This window comes from Bombyx mori, chromosome 14 (assembly GCF_030269925.1).
Source record: "Bombyx mori chromosome 14, ASM3026992v2".
Classification (NCBI taxonomy): Eukaryota; Metazoa; Arthropoda; class Insecta; order Lepidoptera; family Bombycidae; genus Bombyx; species Bombyx mori.
This window is the reverse complement of record NC_085120.1, coordinates 3,179,026-3,202,195: the sequence shown is the minus strand read 5'-3', so window position 1 is coordinate 3,202,195 and position 23,170 is coordinate 3,179,026. Positions and strand designations below refer to the sequence as shown.

The window sequence follows — 23,170 nt, the reverse complement described above, 5'->3', positions numbered from 1 at the left end:
GTAACTCTATGTTTTCTGGATATAAGTCCGTATTTGTATGGTATCATGCGCATACGCTACACACAAGTAATCACAGACCTCTGACGTAACTGAATTAGTTACAAGAGATCCATGTTGGTCGCAGTGGCGGTGGTCTCAACCTCCCGTAATAGGTTACGATGCCATTGAGCTTCTATATATACTTAACACCAGGCGGACTGTCGGCTCGTTCATTTATCTAAGCAGTAAAGATGTTTTTATTAGCAAACACTATAAGGAGAATGATTGTCTCTGGTCACCTTCGTCTCCGAAGGCTAAGCAATAAACAAAAAAAGCTTCAGTTGTATTTCTATATTTTTTTCGTTTTACTATTGCTGTCCTGCTCTATCCAAACTTCGCATAGATAAAGCAATATAGATTATAAACAATTAATGTAGTGGACATCCAAAATATTTATATGAACTACAGACCCAGTAATAAATTCACTGATACCCAAAGCTATTGGGCTCGACTGGACAATCGTTATCTTTGCGCCGCCAAACTCATGATTTCATTTATCCTTTATCCTTCATTTATCCAGGATATGTGACAGTTTGATCATTTAACAAAATCGCTTTACCGACTAACCCGATACGTATCTTTCAGGATGCCAAATGCAAGACATTAAGCACATTCAAATAACTGGACGGGCTTTTTTGGTTCGTGGAAATAATATATTTGTTACTTCCGAATGAGAAATAATATCTGACAATAATAATATTAACCATCCATCGCTTGTTTTGTTCCGCGGAAAATAAACATATTTCGCGAGAATTACAGAGCACATATTACGATTTGAAAGGTCGTTTGATATATTTTATATAAAAAAATAATTACGTACATTGTATACCCAAGGTAATTTGTTCAAAATCGAGAGTGAGAACTCAAACGGATATCCTTGAACATTCCAAGTATTAGAAAACTCCATTTTGTACGGATATACCCTAGAAAGACTTAGCTGTGTCTTCTAAGCCCGCAAGGCTAGGTACCACCGGCTAGCCAATTGTTATTTTTTTATTGCCCCTGTAGGCGGACGAGCATATGGCCCACCTGATGGTGAGTAGTTACCGTCGCCCATAGATTTCAGCAATGCCAGGGGCAGAGCCAAGCCGCTGCCTGCCGCTTTTTCCACCCTAAAGCAGTAATGCGTTCCGACTTGTAAGTTTCTAATATAAAACCGAGACTTTGACTGACCCTTTGACTCTTATCTCAACGTGGGTATCGCATTTACGTTGTTGAGATTCATTGAATTATTTGACGGAACGTGGTTATGAGTTATCAAAGAAAATGCCATTCACGCCGTGATAAACAAATATACTAGTGGAAAGTCCAGCCAAAGTCAGCAGTAACATTGTTACCGCAACGAAACAAGTCAATAAATAAAGCCAATATGTTAACGCGCAGTTTTCGATACCCAGCTACTTATGATCCGTGTTAAAACGGATGCGTACATCAGCACATTATCCGATTGTCGTCACTTATGTATTCGCGAGAACTCAATCTGTACCATCAACAGTTCAATGCGTTCTTAATGCAGCCTATAAAATGCGCAGTCATCGGCAAAACCGAGGCAATTAATCCGTATAACCTTTCTTTTCTGAACGTCCAAAGATTTAAAATGTACATCAGTTGATTTGTGCACGCATTAAGCACTCGTTCCTCTCTCTCTCTCTCTCTTCCTTTTGAAACTTCGGCAATTTATCGTCGTAATACAAATGCGTTGAGAACTTTATCGTTACGATTATCGGTTTGGGAACACATGAGACTGATGTCGAGCTTATTAATGTTTGAATATCGCAAAAGTTACGGTTGGATTTTTTAATTTATTTTATTTTATTGTTAGATGGATGAACTAGCTCACAGTCCACCTGGTGTTAAGTGGTTACTGGAGACCATAGACAGCTACGACGTAAATGCGCCACCCACCATATCAGTTCTAAGGTCTCAAGTATAGTTACAGCGGCTGCCCCGCCCTTCAAAACGAAACGCATTACTGCTTCACGGCAGAAATAGGCAGGTTGCTGCGGTGAACTATTCAATTAATTTTGTTCTGTACATATATCGCTGAAATCAGTACTTAATTTATAAATTTTGATTTAAAATCGTGATACGTAAATGTGTTTTCCTTGTTTAAATATGTTAATAATTAAGAGCCAAAATTACCTACCTACCCGCGCGGACTCACAAGAGGTTCTACCACCAGCCATTGTTTATTGGGTCAATAAAAGAGATAAGCTCCCGGCCTACTCAATATTAGGCGTTTACAAAAGCCGAGAAGAAAGAAATCGAAACTTAGAGCTCATGTCTCGGCTGGGTGGCGGTATTTACATAGTTGATTTATTTATTTATTTTAATCTTATTGATAATTATTATTGATATTATTTTATTATTGATATCTTTCTTATACCTTTAAACGAGCAATTCTTGTATATATATATATGATCTGAATCTCGGAAACGGCTCCAACAATTTTCATAAAATTTAGTATACAGGGGATTTCGGGGGCGATAAATCGATCTAGCTACGATTTATTTTCAGAAAATGTTGTTTTATTCGTGTTTTCAATAATCAACACTTCCCGACATCTATTGGCGAATAATAATACTATTTTTCTTAATTGAGGGCAACTAACCGCTTTAAAGACACAACAATACGGCGTTATAAAAAAAAAAAACCGGTCATCATCTGGTTGTTATTTATATGATCCGGTAACCACTTAACAAAAGGCGGGCTGTAAGCTAGGCCGCCCATGTAAGTATAAAAAAGACTTCTAACTTGAGAGATAATTTGAAGTCACTATTTCGATGCTACCAGCCATTGATATAACTATAGTATAACATTTTCTCCTAAGTTTTTGTACCAATATACTTTATCTTGTAGGATGCTAGCTACTAATGATAAAATTCTATTAAACATTTTTTATTCAAATAACAGTAGGTCAAACTAAAAATAAATTTAAGAGTTGATGTGTCACAAATTACGATTGAATTTCAAACACTGGGTGAATACTAGCATATTTAAATCAACACCGAATAAATGTGAATTGATTCCTCTTTATCTTGTTTTTACCACATCACTAGTTTCCTTATGGTATAGATATACTTTTTCAACGTATTTTTTCATTTATTTTATTATCGTAACAATATTTCGGAGTACGTTAGTAATTACGATTTTTTTTATTGCATAGATGGATGGATGAGCTCACAGCCCACCTGGTGTTAAGTGGTTACCGGAGACCATAGACATCTACAACGTTAATGCCGCCACCCACCTTGAGATATGAATTCTAAGGTCTCAATATAGTTCCAACTGCTGCCCCACCCTTCAAACCGATAGCCCACTGAGTTTCTCGCCATCAGTGGGTCGCGTTTCCGATTCGGTGGTAGATTCCGCGAGGCACGGCTCTTGCCAGGGTTCGTGTTAGCAACGTCATTAGGCTTAAATCCTGTGAGCTCACCTACTAGTTAAGGTTACGCTGAAATAGCCTCTCAAGGCTATCATCAGCTTAGGTAGCAAAAAAAATCAAACTGTAAAGCATTACTGTTTCGCGGCAGAAATAGGCAGCGCGCGGACTCACAAGAGATCCTACTTCCAGTAAATATTATCAGTATTTTTAATATCTGTGTTATGAAAGATTTGTTTGTTTGTTTGTTTGTTTTTTTTGAATAGGCTCCGATTTGAAAAATTCTGTCACAGTTTGTAAGCTACATTATTCCCGAGTGACATAGGCTAAAATATTTTTTGAAAAGAATTAGAGATCCTTACTGAAACTCTAATAATGTAATCCAAGATGTAAAAAAATTACCTAAAATATTATTTACATCGCGTGCCCTGCGAAAATTATTCATTATAGAATAAAATAATGTACCACGACTTTGTAGAACACATTATTATTTACAAAAAGTGTTGCCACGGCATATGTCTCACTATTGTACTTATGCCGCAATAAGTGTTATTTTATTTAAAAAAATAAAACAACGTCAAATATCGTTGAAATTTTTTTAAAGACCAGATCGGAGCTACAGCGGTCCGCTTGTTATCGATAATTTTAAAATTATTTTTAATTTTTATTACAGAGCATAGGCAACATGTCGGCGGAGTTAGAGCTGCAGAGGCTACAGCAGGAACAGCTGCGAAGACAGGAGCTGGTCCGTCGTGGACAGCACGGTCTCTATCCTGGACCGCCGCTGGCGTTGCTGCCTCTGTTGGAGCAGATGAGGCCGCAGCAACCTCAACCACCGAACGTGAGACTTCTTTACCTTACCGTTTCGTATAATCGGCGTAGATTAGCAAAGGACCTCTAGCGTTTGATTTTAGTTGATTTATCGGGGCTATAGAATGTGATATTAGATTGAAATCTTTACAATACACTCTGTTTTTCAGTATTTTCTGTTTCTTTAAGTCACATTACGAACGCGCTGTTAGTAGATTGATTACTAAGTTTTAGCACGCTATTTACTTGTACATATAAAAGTATTCTCGTAATAGTTTGTAACGCCAGAAAATTTAATTTCATTTTTTTTTTAATTAACGCCACCTAGCGTTTCTATGTGGCGCAGTGTGGAGAAACTGATTTTAAAGTTCGCATACTCGACACTGCATGTCGTGACTGAGCAATCTTGTATGTGGTTCAACGACAGACTTTGCACATCACTAGCATGCAGAATTTTCGAGAAACGACACATTAATAATATAAAAGGACAAGTTCACTTTGTCCAAAGCTCTTCCTTATAACATCTCTTGAGCTTCCAGGTGATTATAATCTTTGATTCATTATTTAATCGATGATTAAATATATTCTTATATATATAAAAATGAATTGCTGTTCGTTAGTCTCGCTAAAACTCGAGAACGGCTGGACCGATTTGGCTAATTTTGGTCTTAAATTATGTGTGGAAGTCCAGAGAAAGTTTAAAAGGTAGATAAATATGAAAATGCTCGAAATTAAATAAAAATAACAAATTTGTTTTACTTTTGACGTGTCCCCCCTGTCGGACGGATTCCTTTTGTTTATTTTATACAAAAGCTTAGGTCTTTTATTTATAGATTGAGGCACTACAAAGTCTGCCGCGTCAGCTAGTAAAATATAAAATAGAAATTATTTAAAAACAAAGAAACACGTGTAGCCTGATTCTCAGTTGTTTTTGCGCGAATAAGAAAAGAAAAAAAAAAGAACGTTATCTGTTTTATTGGCGACTGAATTTATTAATTGGGGAGAATAAATTTAGCTTCTCGTAATAATAGTCAAGGCGATCATTTTCCACTATGCGTTTCGATTTATTCCACAAAAATGTCACGCAACGAATTAGTTCTTTCTGAATGTTGATACGTAACAGGTTTTTTTTTTTTTTTTGCAATAACGCGGCATTGATTCTTCGATCTCTGACTCGTAAATTCTCTGTGCGTTAACAGAGTTAAACAAAGAAGTTACCAAAAGCTCATTCCCTCGATATAGTAACAAAATCAATGCAATAAAACCATTAGTATTTCTAGAAGTGGCAGCTGATTTGCCAGCGGATTCGATGAATCCTGTGATGAGTAGCATCTGTACTGCAAGTCAGGAGGTGACCACATTTTATCGGTTAACTTATAAGATACATGTGAGATGAACAATTATGTATAATCTATCTGAGAACAGGTGCATAGATCAGTTATAAAGAATAAATGAAAAAAAAAAGATACTAATGACAATTGATTGCTGTGGAAGTTTTGCGTTTGTGTGTGTGTGAATATACACGTGTCGGTACATATGTAATCCATTTTTCATTACCGAATAAATAAGGAGGCTGTTAATACGGAGCTGATATAAAAAATCGTTTTCTTTCGCAAACTTTAATATAATATATTTTTTTTTCAACAAAATACCGACAAACATACTTTCGCGCTTATTAATTAAATTCATAATTATTCGTTTATAAATAGAGATTAGAATACACATCTGCATAATTAATTTTCTTTCGGAATTCCACATTAGTTTTGTTTTTAACTCGCAAGTTTTTTTTTTTTATATTTAAGCGAAACTTAAAAATAGACTTCGTTAAAACGACCCAAAAAAATTTGTCGAGTCATGTTATAAATTAATGAAATATAAGATTATTATCTTTCTTTCCTAATTTACGAGTTGAAGATGTTACGTGACACAACCGGATGAGTTCGCATGAAATAGGCGTCCAAGGGTTACCACCGCTCTGCCTATTTCTGCCACAAAGCAGTCCCGCGTTTTAGTTTGATCCCCGGATGGACTGTAATTATTTCAACTATATGAGACTAGCCTTATTTCTAAAATAGGAACGTGCAATCTTTTTTTTTTTATTGCTTAGATGGATGGACGAGCTCACAGCCCACCTGATGTTAAGTGGTTACTGAAGTCCATAGACATCTACAATGTAAATGCGCCACCCACCTTGAGATATAAGTTCTAAGGTCTCAGTATAGTTACAACGGCTGCCCCACCCTTCAAACCGAAACGCATTACTGCTTCACGGCAAAGATAGGCAAGGCGGTGGTACCTACCCGTACGGACTCACAAGAGGTCCTACCACCAGTAATTACGCAAATTATAATTTTACGGGTTTGATTTTCATTAGACGTTGTTATTCCTTCACCGTGGAAGTCAATCGTGAACAATTGTTGAGTACGTATTTCACTAGAAAAATTGGTACCCGCCTGCGGTCATTCGAATACCGTAAATTATCTGTGCGTAAAATTATCTTGTTCATTACGTCCTTACCGTGTGAAATAAAGAACATAATATCAATAGTTTGTTCCCTTGCCACAGAGTCAAAATCAATGCAATAAAACCATTAGTATTTCTAGAAGTGGCAGCTAATTTGACAGGAGATTCGCTGAATCCTGTGACGAGCAGCGTCTGTACTGCAGATCAGGAGGGGACCACATTTTATTTTACATGTCGGTTAACTCATAAGATACATGTGAGATGAACAATTATGTATAATCTATCTGAGAACAGGTGCAAAGAACAATTATAAAGAATAAATAAAATAAAAATATACTAATGACAATTGATTGCTGTGGAAGTTTTGCGTTTGTGTTTGTGGTATGTGTGTGTGTGTGTGTGTGTGTGAATATACACGTGTCGGTACATATGTAATAAATTTTTCAAAGCAGACTGTTAATATGGATCTCACAAAAAAAATCGTTTTCTTTAACAAACTTTAATATAATATTTTTTTTTTCTTCAAAAAACCGACATACATACTTTCGCGCTTATTAATTAAATTAATAATTATTCGTTTATAAATAGAGATTAGAATACATATCTGCATAATTAATTTTCTTTCGGAATTTCACATTAGTTTTGTTTTTAACTCGCACGTTTTTTTTTTATATTTAAGCGAAACTTAAAAATAGACTTCGTTACAACGACCCAAAAAAATTCTTCGAGTCAATTTAGAAATTAATAAAATATAAGATTATTATCTTTGTTTCCTAATTTACGAATTGAAGATCTTATGTGACACAAAAGGATGAGTTTGCACGAAATAAGTCGTCCAAGGTTACCACCTAAGTGTATAATCTATGGCTCTGCCTATTTCTGCCACAAAGCAGTCCCGCCTTTTAGTTTGATCTCCAGATGGACTGTAATTATTTCAATCAATCAATCAAATAGGGACATGCAATCACACTCTAGTGTCTATGGCCAATACCCATAATTAAAACGAAAATCTCTCAATGTATTCACAATGCTGAGAAAATGAATACTATTTTATGAGATATAAATAAATATACAAAGACAGAATGTTTAATAGATTTCTTTACTTCCTCCTTACGAATAGATATAATTTATAGAACATTTCACTTGATACTAAAATCGACTGTTCTCGATAAAGCGAAAACAGTCGATTTTTCGATTATTTTTTTTTCATTCAAATGTACCTAATAATATAATTTTGTCAACTCTCAATGTAATATGAAGGTAGGCTGACGCAGTTTGCGATCTCTGGAGGCCGTTGACCTCACGTCACGTTGATTTACTAACATTGCGTGCTAAATGCAATATTTAGAACCTGATTATGCATTCCTGATTATACTTATATAATCATGATACAAATCGCCCCTTCTTACATCTGTCTACTTATATGTTCGGTATCGTTTTTCATACAGGGTGCTATTAAATGTATTTTAAACAATGAACATTTTAAGGGTATTACAATTCCAGCGATTGAATATATTCGATTTTTTTAAATTTACTATTTATCATAATTTGAATCATCACAAACAACATGTGCCTGTAATTAGTTGGAACAACTTTCGGCATTTCAAATAATGAATGCGGCTATGCTCTCTGTCGTTTTGGAAGCGATGCGCGTTGGATATTTTATAGATCAATCGAAAGGCCTCTTAAAGGTACCTCTATAATCACTTCTAGTAATAATTAGTTTTCTTTTATGGTCCTCATAGGCAGACGGGTATACAGCTACCTGATGGTGCGTGGCTGCCGTTGTCCATGGACATTAGCAATGGCACGGGCAAAGTCAAGCCGATGCCTGATAATTAATTGGTTACTAAAAGTCATGTTTAGTTAATCTATCTATCTATATATATATATATATATATATATAAAAGAAATGCTGTTCGTTAGTCTCGCTAAAACTCGAGAACGGCTCGACCGATTTGGCTAATTTTGGTTTTGAATTATTTGCGGAAGTCCAGAGAAGGTTTAAAAGGTAGATAAATACGAAAATATTCGGATTTAAATAAAAATAACAATTTTGTTTTTCCTTTGATGTGTCCCCCCTGTCGGACGGATTCCATTTGTTTGTTTTAAGTTTATTTTATACAAAAGCTTAGGTATTTTATTTATACATTGAGGCACTACGAAGTCTGCCGGGTCAGCTAGTTAGTATTTTAATATTTTTGTGGAAATTTCCGTATCTACTCGGCTCCTACATAATATAAACTTTGAATAGCATCGCTAATCGTTCACACATGAACATCACCTCGAAGTTGACAGTACATATCCGTTTCATTAAAGTAAACACAATGTCAATTACGAGTTTTATAACTAAACAGGATATTAACCAATGTTTAAACGCAGACGAGACGATTGCCAAAGCATAATCGATATACGTGCGCTTCATTATAAAATCGATTACGTTTTCATTATTAATTTTTTGTTTTTGTTTGGTTGTCTTCGTTCTAATAACGATTGAAATATATCGTGATTTTTTGGCGGGCTAATTATTAACTTCGGGGTCATAGGTTAACGCGTGAAATGTTTTTGGTCTCGCATCCGACGGGTGCGCGAGTTTGGTTGCAAAAATCGATTTAAATAATTAACATTATGATTATAGAAACAGGTTCAAGCAATACTTAATGTTCGGTAAGAGTTAAGAGGTATGAAGTCGTCGTGGCCTAATGGATAAGAGGTCCGGTATATTCGTATCAAGCGATGCACCGGTGTTCGAATCCCGCAGGCGGGTAACCATTTTTCTAATGAAATACGTACTCAACAAATGCTCACGATTGACTTCCACGGTGAAGGAATAACATCGTGTAATAAAAATCAAACCCGCAAAATTATTATTTGCGTAATTATTAGTGGTAGGACCTCTTGTGAGTCCGCACGGGTAGGTACCACCATCCCGCCTATTTCTGCCATGAAGCAGTAATGCGTTTCGGTTTGAAAGGTGGGGTAGCCGTTGTAACTATACTGAGACCTTAGAACTTATATCTCAAGGTGGGTGGCGCATTTACGTTATAAATGTCTATGGGCTCCAGTAACCACTTAACACCCGGTGGGCTGTGAACTCGTCCACCCATCTAAGCAATAAAAAAAATCCATACAAATTTGAGTTAACTTTTACGCTATAGAGAACGTTAAAGAACTCGCACTAAGCACACTTTATCCGCAATAGCACCGGACGAGGCAAGAGCGCGTTCACCGATGAAGTCGGAAAGATAAAACGCGAACTCCTCGATGTTGTACGAAATGTGAATTCAATTAAATTAAAATTTTATTTGTCCAGATGCAATCGGCTCCGTGGCCAGCCACAGCCCAGCTGGCGCAGCTCTCCGCCAGCGCCCGATCCCCACCGCCCCAAGACCCTGATGCGCCACTAAACCTCAGCAAGCAGCGTTCCCCGTCTCCCCAGCAACCCATGATGCTGTCGAGATTCGTGCCCTACCCACCAATGGAAGAGAAGTCTCCGTATATGCAGAAAGACGACGACTACAACAACGCTTGCAACAGTAAGTTTCTTTATTTAATTGTGATTTTGGTCGTTGCTGACGGTACAACTGAAACATTGAGCTCATGTCTCAAGACTCCGGTAACCTCTTAATACACTAAGAGAGTCAACAGATCGCTTGCTTCCATCTGCAAGACAAAAACAACTCACGAAACATTCAATGCTTCCATTGAAAGCAACCACGAAATAAATAACTGTTTTGCAAACTCTACATAGTTTTATTCTAGATATCAATACTTCGAAATTATTAAAATGGACAGGTCACTTTATATTGTCATAAACGTCTGCGAAAGCTAAAATTAGACAACGAAAAACATATCTTTCGCGTAAAAGTGTTTTTTTTTTTTTTTATATCGAAATAATAGAACGCATCAATAAAATTTTATTTTAGATTATTCTATCAGGCATTTCACCTCGTCGATGATACACGTGGATGTATCTAGATCAGTTGTTTGATGAAAAGAAAAGACGTGTAACACTTTAAAATGAATCAGACGGCTTTGTGACGTATTTACACACATCCACCGACGCGTGTAACTTCGAAATGAGAATAAAAAAGGCATTTTTATGAAAGCGTGTTTTAGGTATCGTTCACACGTGAAGAATCCGTCCTAAGATATTTATTTAATATTAGCTACTCCCAGGGATTCACCTGCAAGGAAATTCAATTTCTTATGATGGTAAAACACAAAAGCCATAAGACGATGCTGAAAGATACGTCAATTCCCTTAGATATATTATGTATGATAGCCTGCCGACCGAGAGGGCTGGTGGTCGTGGCGCCGACGACCGCTGGTCCGGCGTCCCGAGGGGGAGGGTGATGGGAAAGATGTGCTCCGCACTAAACGCTTCACTTTCCCCCCTTTGCCTTTTCATGGGTTCTGTCTCATGCGAGGTTCGGACGCGGGTTGTTGAGCGACAGGAGGTATTAGTCAGTTCGACTCCGACATGCCCCGCCCTCCATCCCCAGGGGAGGGCGGAAGTCCGGCGATTTCGTCCTGACCAAAAAAAAAAAAGACGGATTATCGAATTTCTCTGAATATTAAGTGTGATGGGGAAATTACCTCGTGTCTCTTGTATTACTTAAAATAAATGTAATCAAAACTGTACTTCATTACATGTATGATCTAACTTATTTGTGAACAAAAAACCCAGAATTGCAAATCTGAAAATGTGCCTTAGTATTTTTTTTTTAATGCGCCCTTTGTGACACAATATGAGTATGTCAACTTTTCCACATCCCATAAAATAATCTTATGGCTGTTAGTATTTATGTCTCCTCTGTCCGTTGAAGTCTACAATCGAAAACGGAAAAGAGTTTTGATCTTTGGCTGCGTCGTGGTATAAATACTGAAATACTAAATTTTAATGTAGGCACGCCTTAATTGGCGGATTTAAGTCTTAATTATAATAGCCTTTGCGATTTTTTAAACATACAATACGCAACTCCTTTGTCTCACTGTATATATTCCGTCATTGGCGATTTCATTTTTTTCCTACAAATTCCCTAATTCCTAACTATTTTACCGACTGCCAAGGCTCGGGGTAGGTCCATAGGTGTAGGAGAAATCTATTACTGCCGCGAAATAGCTGCGAATTCCAATCGGAAGGGTAGGATCAACCGGAATGTCACTCGCATCTGTGGACTTCACTTATCGCCACTTGTACACATATTAGCCAATAGAAAAAAGCAGTTATATAAGAACGCCATTTTCACATGCTTATATTTAGGTACATATATAGCAATTTACAGATAAACTTTAAGTTATTGTTCTTCTTCTTCTTCCCAGCGGTTTCTAGATCTAAAGCCAAGTTCCGCTTTCTAACTTAAGTTACTTGGCTCGTTTAGAGTTTAAACTCTTCCACTTTGCCAGTCTTCGGCATTTTCTGGGTAAGGTTATTTTCCTCTATATCCGCCTTTACCTCATCCAACCAGCGTTTCTTGGGCCTACCGCGGAATCTTGGTACTTTAAATTATCGTAAAGTAAAAAATATAAATAATTAATACTGTTGTCGTTTTTTTTCTCTCAAATCAAATAACGCTTTAGACTTTAGCGTGAGAATTCTAAAAACGGACCCAAGAAGATTTGCATCGTACAATAATAACAGTAATGTATTCGGAATTAGGCATTCGATTGTGTTTTAAAATTCATAAATACGTCCAATATAATATAACCAGTTTTCATTGGTAGAGTTACGCGAATAAAACTTAGATTTAATTGTGTTATTTTGTCTCGCATTTCTTGCCTTGTATCCGGGAGTGAGAATCGAAATCGGGGTACGGAAAGTTTTCTAAAATTATCACTTTTTTTGTTGTTTAGAAGGGTGGGAAAGCTCACGGCCCACCCTGGTGTCTAGTAATACCGGAGCCCATGGGCATCAACAACGTAAATGCCGTCAGACGTCTCGAGACATAAGCTCGCAAGATTAAACCGTAAAAGTCGTTTTAATTCTCTCTGTGATTCTCGAAAAGCGAAAACAGATATTAAGTATTCGAAAAAAACGCAGTCATTTACTGCTGTTATAATTTTTCCTACTCATGCTGATAGCCTTGAGAGGCTATGTCAGCGTTACCCTAGGATGTAGGTGAGCTCTCGGGGCTCAAACCGGAGGTGTTGCTAGTACTGACCCTAGCAAGAGCAGTGCTTCGCAGAATCTACCACTGGATCGGAAACGCGACCCACTGAGAAAATCCGGCGAGAAACTCAGTGGGCTGTGTTTATGGGTTAATTTACTCGCCGAGCCCTTCGTCGTAAGCGACGGGTTCCGCGAGGATGGTGACTGGTGCTTGAGGTACCTAAAAGCACCGTTCATGGATCGGGAAGATCCGTAATGACGTGCTTAGGGCGAGGTCGACTGTTTACCATTCGGTCCACAGGATCGGGTATTTACTTCTATACACCGCTCATTGCTACATCTGTAATTTAAGTAAATCAAGTGTCGATTACGGGTATAATTCGTATTCCAATGCTTGGGCCTCTTGTCTAACTTTGGACGAATCATGTGGTTATAAAAGGATATAGGAATATGAGGAGTATGAAATTTCCCACACTTATAGAGAATGTAAAGAAGGAGTGCAGAATGCTAATATGCTTTTAAATTTATGCATTAATAATAAATTTAATCAATAAAAAAAATATTACACACACTACCATGTTTTTAACACACACACATATGTATACTCTATGTTTATTGTCAAACTTTTGTTGCATATAGTCTGTGGTCAAATTGAGAATAGGTTGATAATGTTTATTTGTCTATAGAGTGGTCTTGGCGGAATCTGTGATTAAAGATATCTATTATTCTTTGATAATGGAACCTTAATAATGTTCAAACTTATAATTACAATTAATTATAGTCGAATATCGACTACTGCGGGACCACTTGTTTCATTAAAATCACACGTGGGTAAGAAAATTATCTTTGTTATGGAATTGCTTATAGAATAGAAATGCGTATTTGCTTGTTCGACTATACGAAAGCGCAAACGATCATTAATATCTGAGTGCAAATGTTGTGAAACATCACCGAAATAAACGGGGAATCTTGGATAAATAGTTGTGAACATCACGAAATTAAGTGTACCGCTTCGAAGGCAGGGCTGCATTCAGTGGGGCCCCGAGATATTGTTTACTACCGGTATCAAACTCAGATTATATAGACCACGTTTGTATTCTACCTTTTTTTTTATTGCTTACTTGGACGAGCTCACACCTGGTGTTAAGTGGTTACTGGAGCCCATAGACATCCACAACGTAAATGTGCCACCCACCTTGAGATATAAGTTCATTAGGTCTCAAGTATAGTTACAACGGCTGCCCCACCCTCCAAACCGAAACGCATTACTGCTTCACGGCAGAAATAGGCAGGGCGGTGGTGCCTATGCGCGCGGACTCACAAGAGGTCCTACCACCAATAAAAACTACCTACACGCTGGTAGCCTAAGAGGCTATTTCAGCTACATGCGGTCGGTTAGACTGTGTTCGAAATTCAGTATTATTTAGAATTACTTCTTATTTTTTGAAAATTACTTCTTTTCGAAGTGAAACTTCTTTAGAATCGTTGTGATTTCAAACTTGATGAAACGAAAAAATAAGTCCATAGAGACACAAACACATAAATGTATAGGATTCAGCCGGCGAGAGAATGAGATAGAACACATTAGACGTTCTCGGTCTCCTCTTTGTGCGACTCTTCGTAGCATCCCCACTATCGTCTACTAAACATTGTCCATATGTATGCTCCATCCTGTGTAGTGGGATAGTCAGTATATCTGTATCTTATTTAAAAGTTTCACTTCTACCGTGTGTCTTGCACACACACATACTTTTTTTTGATAGTTAATAAAATGAGGGGACATGTTTAACATTTCATGGGTTTGCTTAAAGGTGATGCAGCACCCTGGATTTGTGACGTAGGTGAATGGTGTCGACAGTCTGTAATATCCAAGCTCCTTCAATTACAAGACCGTTTCAAAATAATTTTATAAAAAGCATTCCAGTATTTTGAAATAAAAGGAATTATATGATTAGTTACATTTCTCTATTTAAGTATAATATATAAAAGCTCATTTGAAAAGTTGGGAAATATTTAGAAAATTGAATTGAAAGATTTATTTTACGAAAAACTATGTCATTTAAAACGCAGGTCGCGCTATCATGTAGTGTCAGCAAAACAACAAAAGTATTCCTATAATTTCAATGTAATTCGGCCCTGTGCGCTTACATATATCCCAGATTTAATCGCTAAATATAATTAATACATCTCATAAGCTGCAAATTTATTATATTTGAGTTTATATTAATTTCTACAGTTGTAATGAAGACATTGTGGTTTCCAGGTGAATTGCTAGCACCGTGCAGTGTTATTATTACCTTGAAAACTCGCCAATATTAAACACAATCAGGCATTGTAATCTTTTGTGGTGGTTGTGAAAACATATTGAGTACAAATTTTATGCATCCTAACTTTTACCTTTCTGAATAAGAAAATAAATAAATTTATAGATCATTTCAGCCCCGTAGTGATTGACACAGTGATTGACATAGGCTAAATAAAGTAGTCCCGGTGATTGACTAATTAAAGAGCGGACGGTTAGCGTGGTATGGACATGTGATGCGTAGAGAGAAGATGCATGTGACTAGGAGATGTATGGAAATGGTTGTGCAAAGTAGAGGGGGAAGAGGTCGACCGAAGAAGACATGGATGGAGTGTGTGAATGACGATATGAGAGAAAGAGGAGTTACTCTATAACGGAAATGCCCCACCCACCTTGAGATATAAGTTCTAAGGTTTTGAGTACAGTTACAACGGCTGCCCCACCCTTCAAACCGAAACGCATTACTGCTTCTCGGCCGAAATACGCAAGACGGCAGCTTATATTCGCACGCTAGCTTATATTTTGAAGTCGTCGTGGCCTAACGGATAAGACGTCCGGTGCATTCGTGTTGAGCGATGCATCGGTATTCGAATCTCAGGCGGGTACCAATTTTTCTAATGAAATACGTACTCAACGATTGACGATTGACTTCCACGGTGAAGGAATAACTTCGTGTAATAAAAGTGAAACCCGCAAAATTATGATTTGCGTAATTACTGGTGGTAGGACCTGTTGTGAGTTCGCACGGGTAGGTACCACCGCCCCGCCTATTTCTGCCGTGAAGCAGTAATGCGTTTCGGTTTGAAGGGTGGGGCAGCCGTTGTAACTATACTTGAGACCTTAGAACGTATATCTCAAGATGGGTGGCGGATTTACGTTGTGGATGTCTATGGGCTCCAGTAACCACTTCACACCAGGTGGGCTGTGAGCTCGTCCACCCATCTAAGCAAATAAGCGAGATGGTAGGTTATATAACAAAGAATATATATACGTAAAAATACATAAAATCCCTGTTCTTAAAACAACAAACATTAAAACAATCAGGTACTACATACAAAACGACCGCAGAATAAATTCAATCTAGTCGTCGTCATCACACTTTAGTTCCTGAAAGGCGTAATTTATGGCCCAAATGAGTATTATATGTCATAAATATCATATAATACTGTACGTAGTATTAAGACTGAATAGTTGGCAGCGTATCAAAACATTACAAAATCGTTCGGTTTCCTTTAAAACAAGAGGATCGCGTAATAGATGCGGTCCGAGATTCGAACTTCCGCTCGTCACAACGATCCCGCATTGGGGTACAGTCAGTCACACAAGTGCATCGCATTAATTTTCCGATTAATAGATTTGATGCATCGGTACATTAATGAGATACGCTATATATAAAAAAACAGTTATGTGTCAATAGCTTTAATATTTATCTATAGCTTTCTTTTGATATAGTTCTTAAAAATTCACCTTCATATAAAATTTTATACGAAAATGGTTTGACAATGACGATATGCTCACTGCTCTACTGAGATATGATCATGCTATGGAGTGCTCTGAGGAACTGTTTGAGATGATACCATCATCTCGTTTTTACCATCGCACCGCCCGCCACCGGAGTAGAGTTCATCCAAACTACCTGGAGCCACTGCTTTCATCCACAGTTCGTTTCCACATATATTTTTTTTGCCACGTACCATCCGGCTTTGGATTGAGCTCCCCTCCACGGTGTTTCCCGAGTGCTATGACATGTTCTTCTTCAAACGAGGCTTGCGGAGAGTATTGAGCGGTAGGCAGCGGCTTAGCTCTGCCCCTGGCATTGCTGAAGGGTATGGGCGAGGGTAACCACTCACCATCAAGTGTGCCGTATACTTGTCTGCCTATAAGGGCAAAAAAAAGGGCAAAGTGGAAGTCACCAGACCGCGTAGAAGGTGGCCCATGCGATGGACAGACCAAGTCAAGTCCGCAGTTGGAGGTTGTTTGCTTGACTGTACCAGACCCACCACAAACCGGGAGAAGTGGCGATTGCTCGTGAGGCGCACAGCATCTGCCCACAGCAACGATACTGAATGACGATCACGACCACTCTGACAAGAGTGATACGACAAGAATGGTCACTATCAAGCTATCCAGCCGTAAGCCAGCGGCTTGGCTCTGCCCTTGGCATTGCTGATGTCCACGCGCGACGGTAACCACTTACCATCAGACCGTATGCTCGTCGGCCTAAAAAGGCAATAACAAAATTATAAATCTACAGTTACAAGAAAAGCTTTTAAAAACTCGCTTGGTTGACGCATATTTTGTAGTTTCATACAGATAAAAAGCTCAGTTATAATTAAAGTAGCTATTAGTATTAATCGCGATTAAGCCTTAATTTTCTTTGTAATAATCTTATTGTAATAAAGTAGTTTTGTTAGTAATGTGCTTTTTTTAACAGTTTTCGTCTCACAAGAGATTCTGAATACTTGTTTGATAACGCTCCCTCCGCTAACAATTTTAAATATGTTATTCACAGCTAAAGCAAGACGCGTAGTGTCTTCACAAAAAAAAAACCAATACTTCATTGGCTACAACAATAAAACGAATCAAAACAATAAGTCATTTAATAGCACTTCTATTGACATGTACACCACTGTCCCACCACTCCTCGTCCCGAATCAGCTTCAGCTAGGATGTCATAAATTATCTAACAGCGTGTCAAATTAATTCGGAGAATGTCCAAGCCGTATGTTTCCGCGCTGTCGGATTTATTAATTGTAAGCGCACTTGTTGGCGAATATGTGAGACGATATGCTTGACGCCGTCGACCTGTTTACGAAGTTGAATGAGCGTACAGATATTACGTAAATTGCGATTAATTCGGATTCTCCTTTAGTTAACTGACAGTGTGATGTACAGTCGCAGCTGCCTTGCTAAGTTGTACGCTGGTACGGGTAATTGAACATTATTAGACAAAAGATTAATTTAAAAGATAGAGAGATAAGAAATATATAATTTATTGCACACCAAAAAAATCATACAAGACTGTATTTGCTAAAGACAAATTGATTAAATTTTAAGAATTTGTGGCTTCTGAAAATTTACTAAATCCTTCATTAAAAATAAAATATAGGATAGGTAATATGTTACTGCCATCTACAGGAGCAATGAGAAACTAATCGAAGCGAAGCCATCTAGTGGCCGACGCCCGTAAATATTTCTGTTGATTGCTTGAGTTGCTTATCTATAACTATGTGTATGGTTCGCACAAAATTCAATTGTTCACAGACAACACTACAACCTTCCCTGACCACGAAAACTATACTAAATACGTAACGCAATAAAATAGTAAAATGTAAAAATTGATTAAGCGAGATAAAACCGTAAAAGTGATTTTAATTTCGTCCACGGCTCTCGGATAACGCATCAAATATCTCGAACCATTTCCCCTTCCCGAGCACGCACTCTGCTAGATAGCGAAAGCGATCCCATACTTCAATGAAAAGTGAAAGCCCACCTTTTCCATATACGAGCAAGCGAACTGGGCTAATGATTTGATTACTTGATTTATGAGGAGCACACCTCAGTTGGCTTCAATCAGCAGCCACAAGTTGTTTAGTGTACCGACAGCGAATGAAAGTTTCGTATGAACACAGTCGAACTATTTTTACCTGCCCGCGTTCTAAGCCGACAGGTGAGAATGGTATATGTTTATATAAATAAAAATAAACTCGAAGCACTCTTAAATAGTTCATTCTTAATCTGGTTTTAACGATTGTTTTAATGCCCGCGCTCTCTGCGCTTTAATAATTTACGGCGAAGCTTAAAATGGCTTCCGATTGTCTTCTTGTATTTTATTGTTTCTGTAAACAACATTTCTCGGATTAAAATGTACGTTGTAAAATCATTTTTCGTAACTCAAACGGACATTTTATATTTAACGATTGAAATAAAAATGAACATCCTAACGTTTTTACTGGTGGTAGGACCTCTTGTGAGTCCGCGCGGGTGGGTACCACCACCCTGCCTATTTCTGCCGTGAAGCAGTAATGCGTTTATGTTTGAAGGGTGGGGCAGCCGTTGTAACTATATCTCCACCTATCTAAGCAATAAAAAAAACACGCTTTTCCGTTTTCACGGCATTTTTCGGAACATAGACCACGCGAATAGGGACCTTTTACAACCATACGATGATGCACTATGACAGCCCACTGAGTTTCTCGCCGGATCTTCTCAGTGAGTCGCGGTTCCGATCCGGTGGTAGATTCTGCGAAGCACTGCTCTTTCTAGGGCCAGTGTTAGCAACACCTCCGGTTTGAGCCCTAAGAGCTCACCTACACGCTAGGGTAACGTTGATATAGCCTCTCAAGGCTAAAGGAAGGAAAAAGCAGGATGACTCTTAGTTTCTATAAGCACTTAACCCTAAGCCATTTATTAATCTAAAAAAAAAGTTGATAGATAATATTTTTCATCTTCAGCTTCCTCGTGGTCTCAGTCTCCAGCCGAAGATGTAGAGAAGGCAAAATTGGTACGTCAGCCTCGCCGCGACGAGACCGGAAAACCGCACATAAAAAGACCCATGAACGCGTTCATGGTTTGGGCAAAGGACGAACGCAGGAAGATCCTCAAAGCGTGCCCCGATATGCACAATTCCAACATATCCAAGATCCTAGGAGCCAGATGGAAGGCCATGTCGAACGCTGAGAAGCAGCCTTATTACGAAGAACAGTCAAGACTATCGAAACTTCACATGGAAAAACATCCCGATTACAGGTTAGATTTTTTTATTTTATTTCATTGCTTAGGTGGGGGGACGTGTCCATGAGCCCATAGACGTGAGCCCATAGACATCTACAACGTAAATGCCGGTAAAAAAAAACGGTAGGTGAGATGAGTTTATTAACACTGACCCTAGCAAGGTCGTCTTATTTATTTGTGTATAGATAACACTCGTCCCATAATTTTAACACAAACTACAAGAATATATTCGTGCGTTAAATGCAAGAAATTGGATTTTTACATTCTATTTTATTATTTTGCTTGTTTCACAACATACCTATTCGAATAGTCTACGACATTATGCGGAAACAACCTGTACGTACGTGATACTGATAAATCTTTTGCCTGTCCCATTACAAGTTATTTGTGGAGACCGTACAATTTATATCAAAACGAACGTTAACTTTCAGATATCGACCAAGACCGAAAAGAACGTGCATTGTTGACGGGAAGAAGATGCGAATATCCGAATACAAGAATCTGATGCGGACGCGCCGACAGGAGATGCGGCAGTTGTGGTGTCGCGACGGGGGCAGCGAGCTGGGCTTCCTGCCGGGGCTCTCGTCTCCGGGCCCCTCGAACAGTTCCCCTCCCCCGAACGGGGGCAGCTACATGAACCAGTCGTTCTCCCCCCCGCTGTCCCCCGGCGAGGAGGATTGAGGGTCGGCGCGCGGCTGGCCCTACCCGCACGCCGCGCCGCACCTACTCCACGCACACCACCCCTGGTAAACCATCGCGAGTTTAGACAATTCGACTTTTGTCCGGAACGCTAAAACATTGATTTGGAATAGGCAATCGGACAATATCACAAAAACTCTTTAAACGAAATGGAAACTGTTATTTCATAAACTATCCTACTTATAAACGCGTGACGTCATACGTGGGTACATAAACGAGGTCATTTGTAGTGTTTCGAGAACGATTTAAATTATTAGGAAATGTAATCTTGTGATTTAATGTAACATTAAAATTAATGTGTATTCATTTTAATTATTTCAGATAAATGTATTGATTAATTAATTATCTGTATGTATCGTTGTAAAATTACACATTGATTTTTGAAACCCCCCGATTGCCTATTGTATTGATAACGATATAGTATTTGGCTAATGAATGTAGTAATAATCTAGAAATATTTATTATCATCTTAGCTCCTCACGTGCGATATCAGCAGGCAAATTAGATACTAAATTAACCTATGTAAGTGTAAAGGTATGGCTACAAGGATCTTTACGTCATTATACGCTATCCGTCACTGCTTTTGTAAATAAACATGAAAACTATAGAAGTTTACTTAATCAAACTAATTGTTGATAAACTAGTGTCTCGAATCGGATCTCTCGTATAAACATTTATATTAAAATAATGAGATTATTCCATTAGAGAATTAAGGATTTGTAACGCATATCTCATTGTCTATACTAAAGTTTTTTTTTTTTTTTTTAATAAAATCATACATCACTTTTAATTGGAATGCTGTAATTTTTTTTTTTCATATATTATTTTTTTAATATCGTTTTGTTTTTTTATCTAGTTACATAATTCATTTTCTTAAGAATATGCATATTATTTTGAAAAGGTGAATCGGACTGTGTCACAGAATACCATCATCACAAGTAAATACTACGTGTAATCTGTATATAATCATGTTGTTAGCTTTGTAGATAACATTCACATAATAACACTTAAGTAATATCCGGCTAATATTTAGGTATTGTAAGTTCATATATTGATGTAGAGACTTAGGATTTAGTGAAACTTTTGACTTTTGCGTGGCCATGTATAAAAATTAGTTCGAAGTAAAATATAACGAAAACTCGTTGTTACGAAGTTAATATGCGAAACCAAAAATAAGCTTTGTGCTTTGAAAACGTTTGTGTTGTGAACACACATGGGAAGCTGTAATCCAGTGAGATTATATGCGTAATGATTTAAATACTCATATTTTAAGAGATTGGTAGAAGACATTTCTACGGTGAATGTAAATAGAGTAATAAAAAAAAACATGGTTAATGTTCTTTTAATGTCGGTTAAATAAAAATATGTGTATACTTAAAGAAACTCACAGTAAGTATAATATCTTCTGACAACATTTTAGCATTTAGGTTGTTGTATGAGAACTGAACATTCACATTGTGAACATTCGTGAGTTTTTTTTGTTTGTTTTTAATTGTAATAAACTCATAATAATTAGGTATTTTAGATGAAAATGTCATAATATGAATGACAGCAAAATTAGGTGAATCACTATAATTGAAATGCCATAACTAGGTCAATTTTAATGATGTCAATTTGTCGAAAACCCTAAATTAAATACGAATAATGTTCTTATTCAGTCAACATTTTGTAAACAAGTTACGAATTCATACAAAATAAAACACTTTCGTGCAAAACGTAGACCTAAAAGGACCTGATACTACTGCACGTGACGTTTTGACATTTCGTGACTGTCAATTTTGACACGTGCGCGTATTTGGGGCAGCGTTATTTAAATACTAAAAAAAAAACATATTGAATTTTTCGCTTTATCGAATCGTGCAATTTATTATAAGTAGGTTTTAGACGAATAATAAACTGTAGCCACACACACCCATATTAAATATTGTATCAAGTAGATTTAGTACTTGTGTAGTTGTAACTTGTAAATCGAGTAATGTTGATGTAGACGCCATTTCTATTGTTATTTATTTCATCTTAGCGTATTTTGTTTTGTTTCATTTTATTATTTCTTAATAATTTTTGTAAGTAAAATGCCAGTAATCGAAGATTATTTAGCGTACGTTCGTGGCTATTAATATGACGTTTTAAATTAAGTAGTACATGCTAAGGGTTAGTAATGTGGTTAAATTATTTATTTTTTATGTTGAAATACTGTATATAGATTGATTTATTTCGATTTAAAACGTTATCTGTGGTTATATGTAGCGTTACTTAACTTGTCAGTGAGCGATCTCGATCGATTGATATTACAGCAGCAACAGTACGTACTTCTTGCCATAAACACTCTTGTTAGTACGCAATGTACTTAAAAATTTGTTAAAATTAATGAATAGGTTTTTTTTTTAATTGTTTTTTTTTTGTTATTGTCTGAACATATTTAATTAGGATTGGAGGATCTGTTTTTATTTCTTTCTCAAATCATTTAAGTAGCTAGAATTTAGGTTTTGAATACCAAGTATAAAAATTCAGGACACATTATCTAAAAATTGTGCCAAAACCCAGAAAGTATAATAAAATCTAAACATTAAAAAAACTTTTGTTTTATTTATGAAAACTAGTTTTACTTTGGTATGTAACATTTCGTGTT

At 37.2% G+C, this 23,170-nt stretch overlaps 1 protein-coding gene across 2 annotated transcripts in view; it reads left to right on the top strand.

Annotated features, from left to right (window-relative positions):
* The window catches only part of LOC101737761 (transcription factor Sox-5), a 419,303-nt gene extending 396,187 nt beyond the window's left edge, over window positions 1-23,116 (top strand). For both annotated transcript variants that reach the window (XM_021353198.3, XM_038015468.2), the window contains 4 exons: window positions 4,095-4,262; window positions 10,008-10,230; window positions 19,563-19,857; window positions 20,274-23,116. In XM_021353198.3, the coding sequence (XP_021208873.1) occupies window positions 4,095-4,262; window positions 10,008-10,230; window positions 19,563-19,857; window positions 20,274-20,523 (936 nt within the window). In that variant the 3' untranslated portion in view covers window positions 20,524-23,116. The remainder of the gene's footprint in view (window positions 1-4,094; window positions 4,263-10,007; window positions 10,231-19,562; window positions 19,858-20,273) is intronic.
* The last annotated feature ends 54 nt before the right edge of the window (window positions 23,117-23,170 follow it).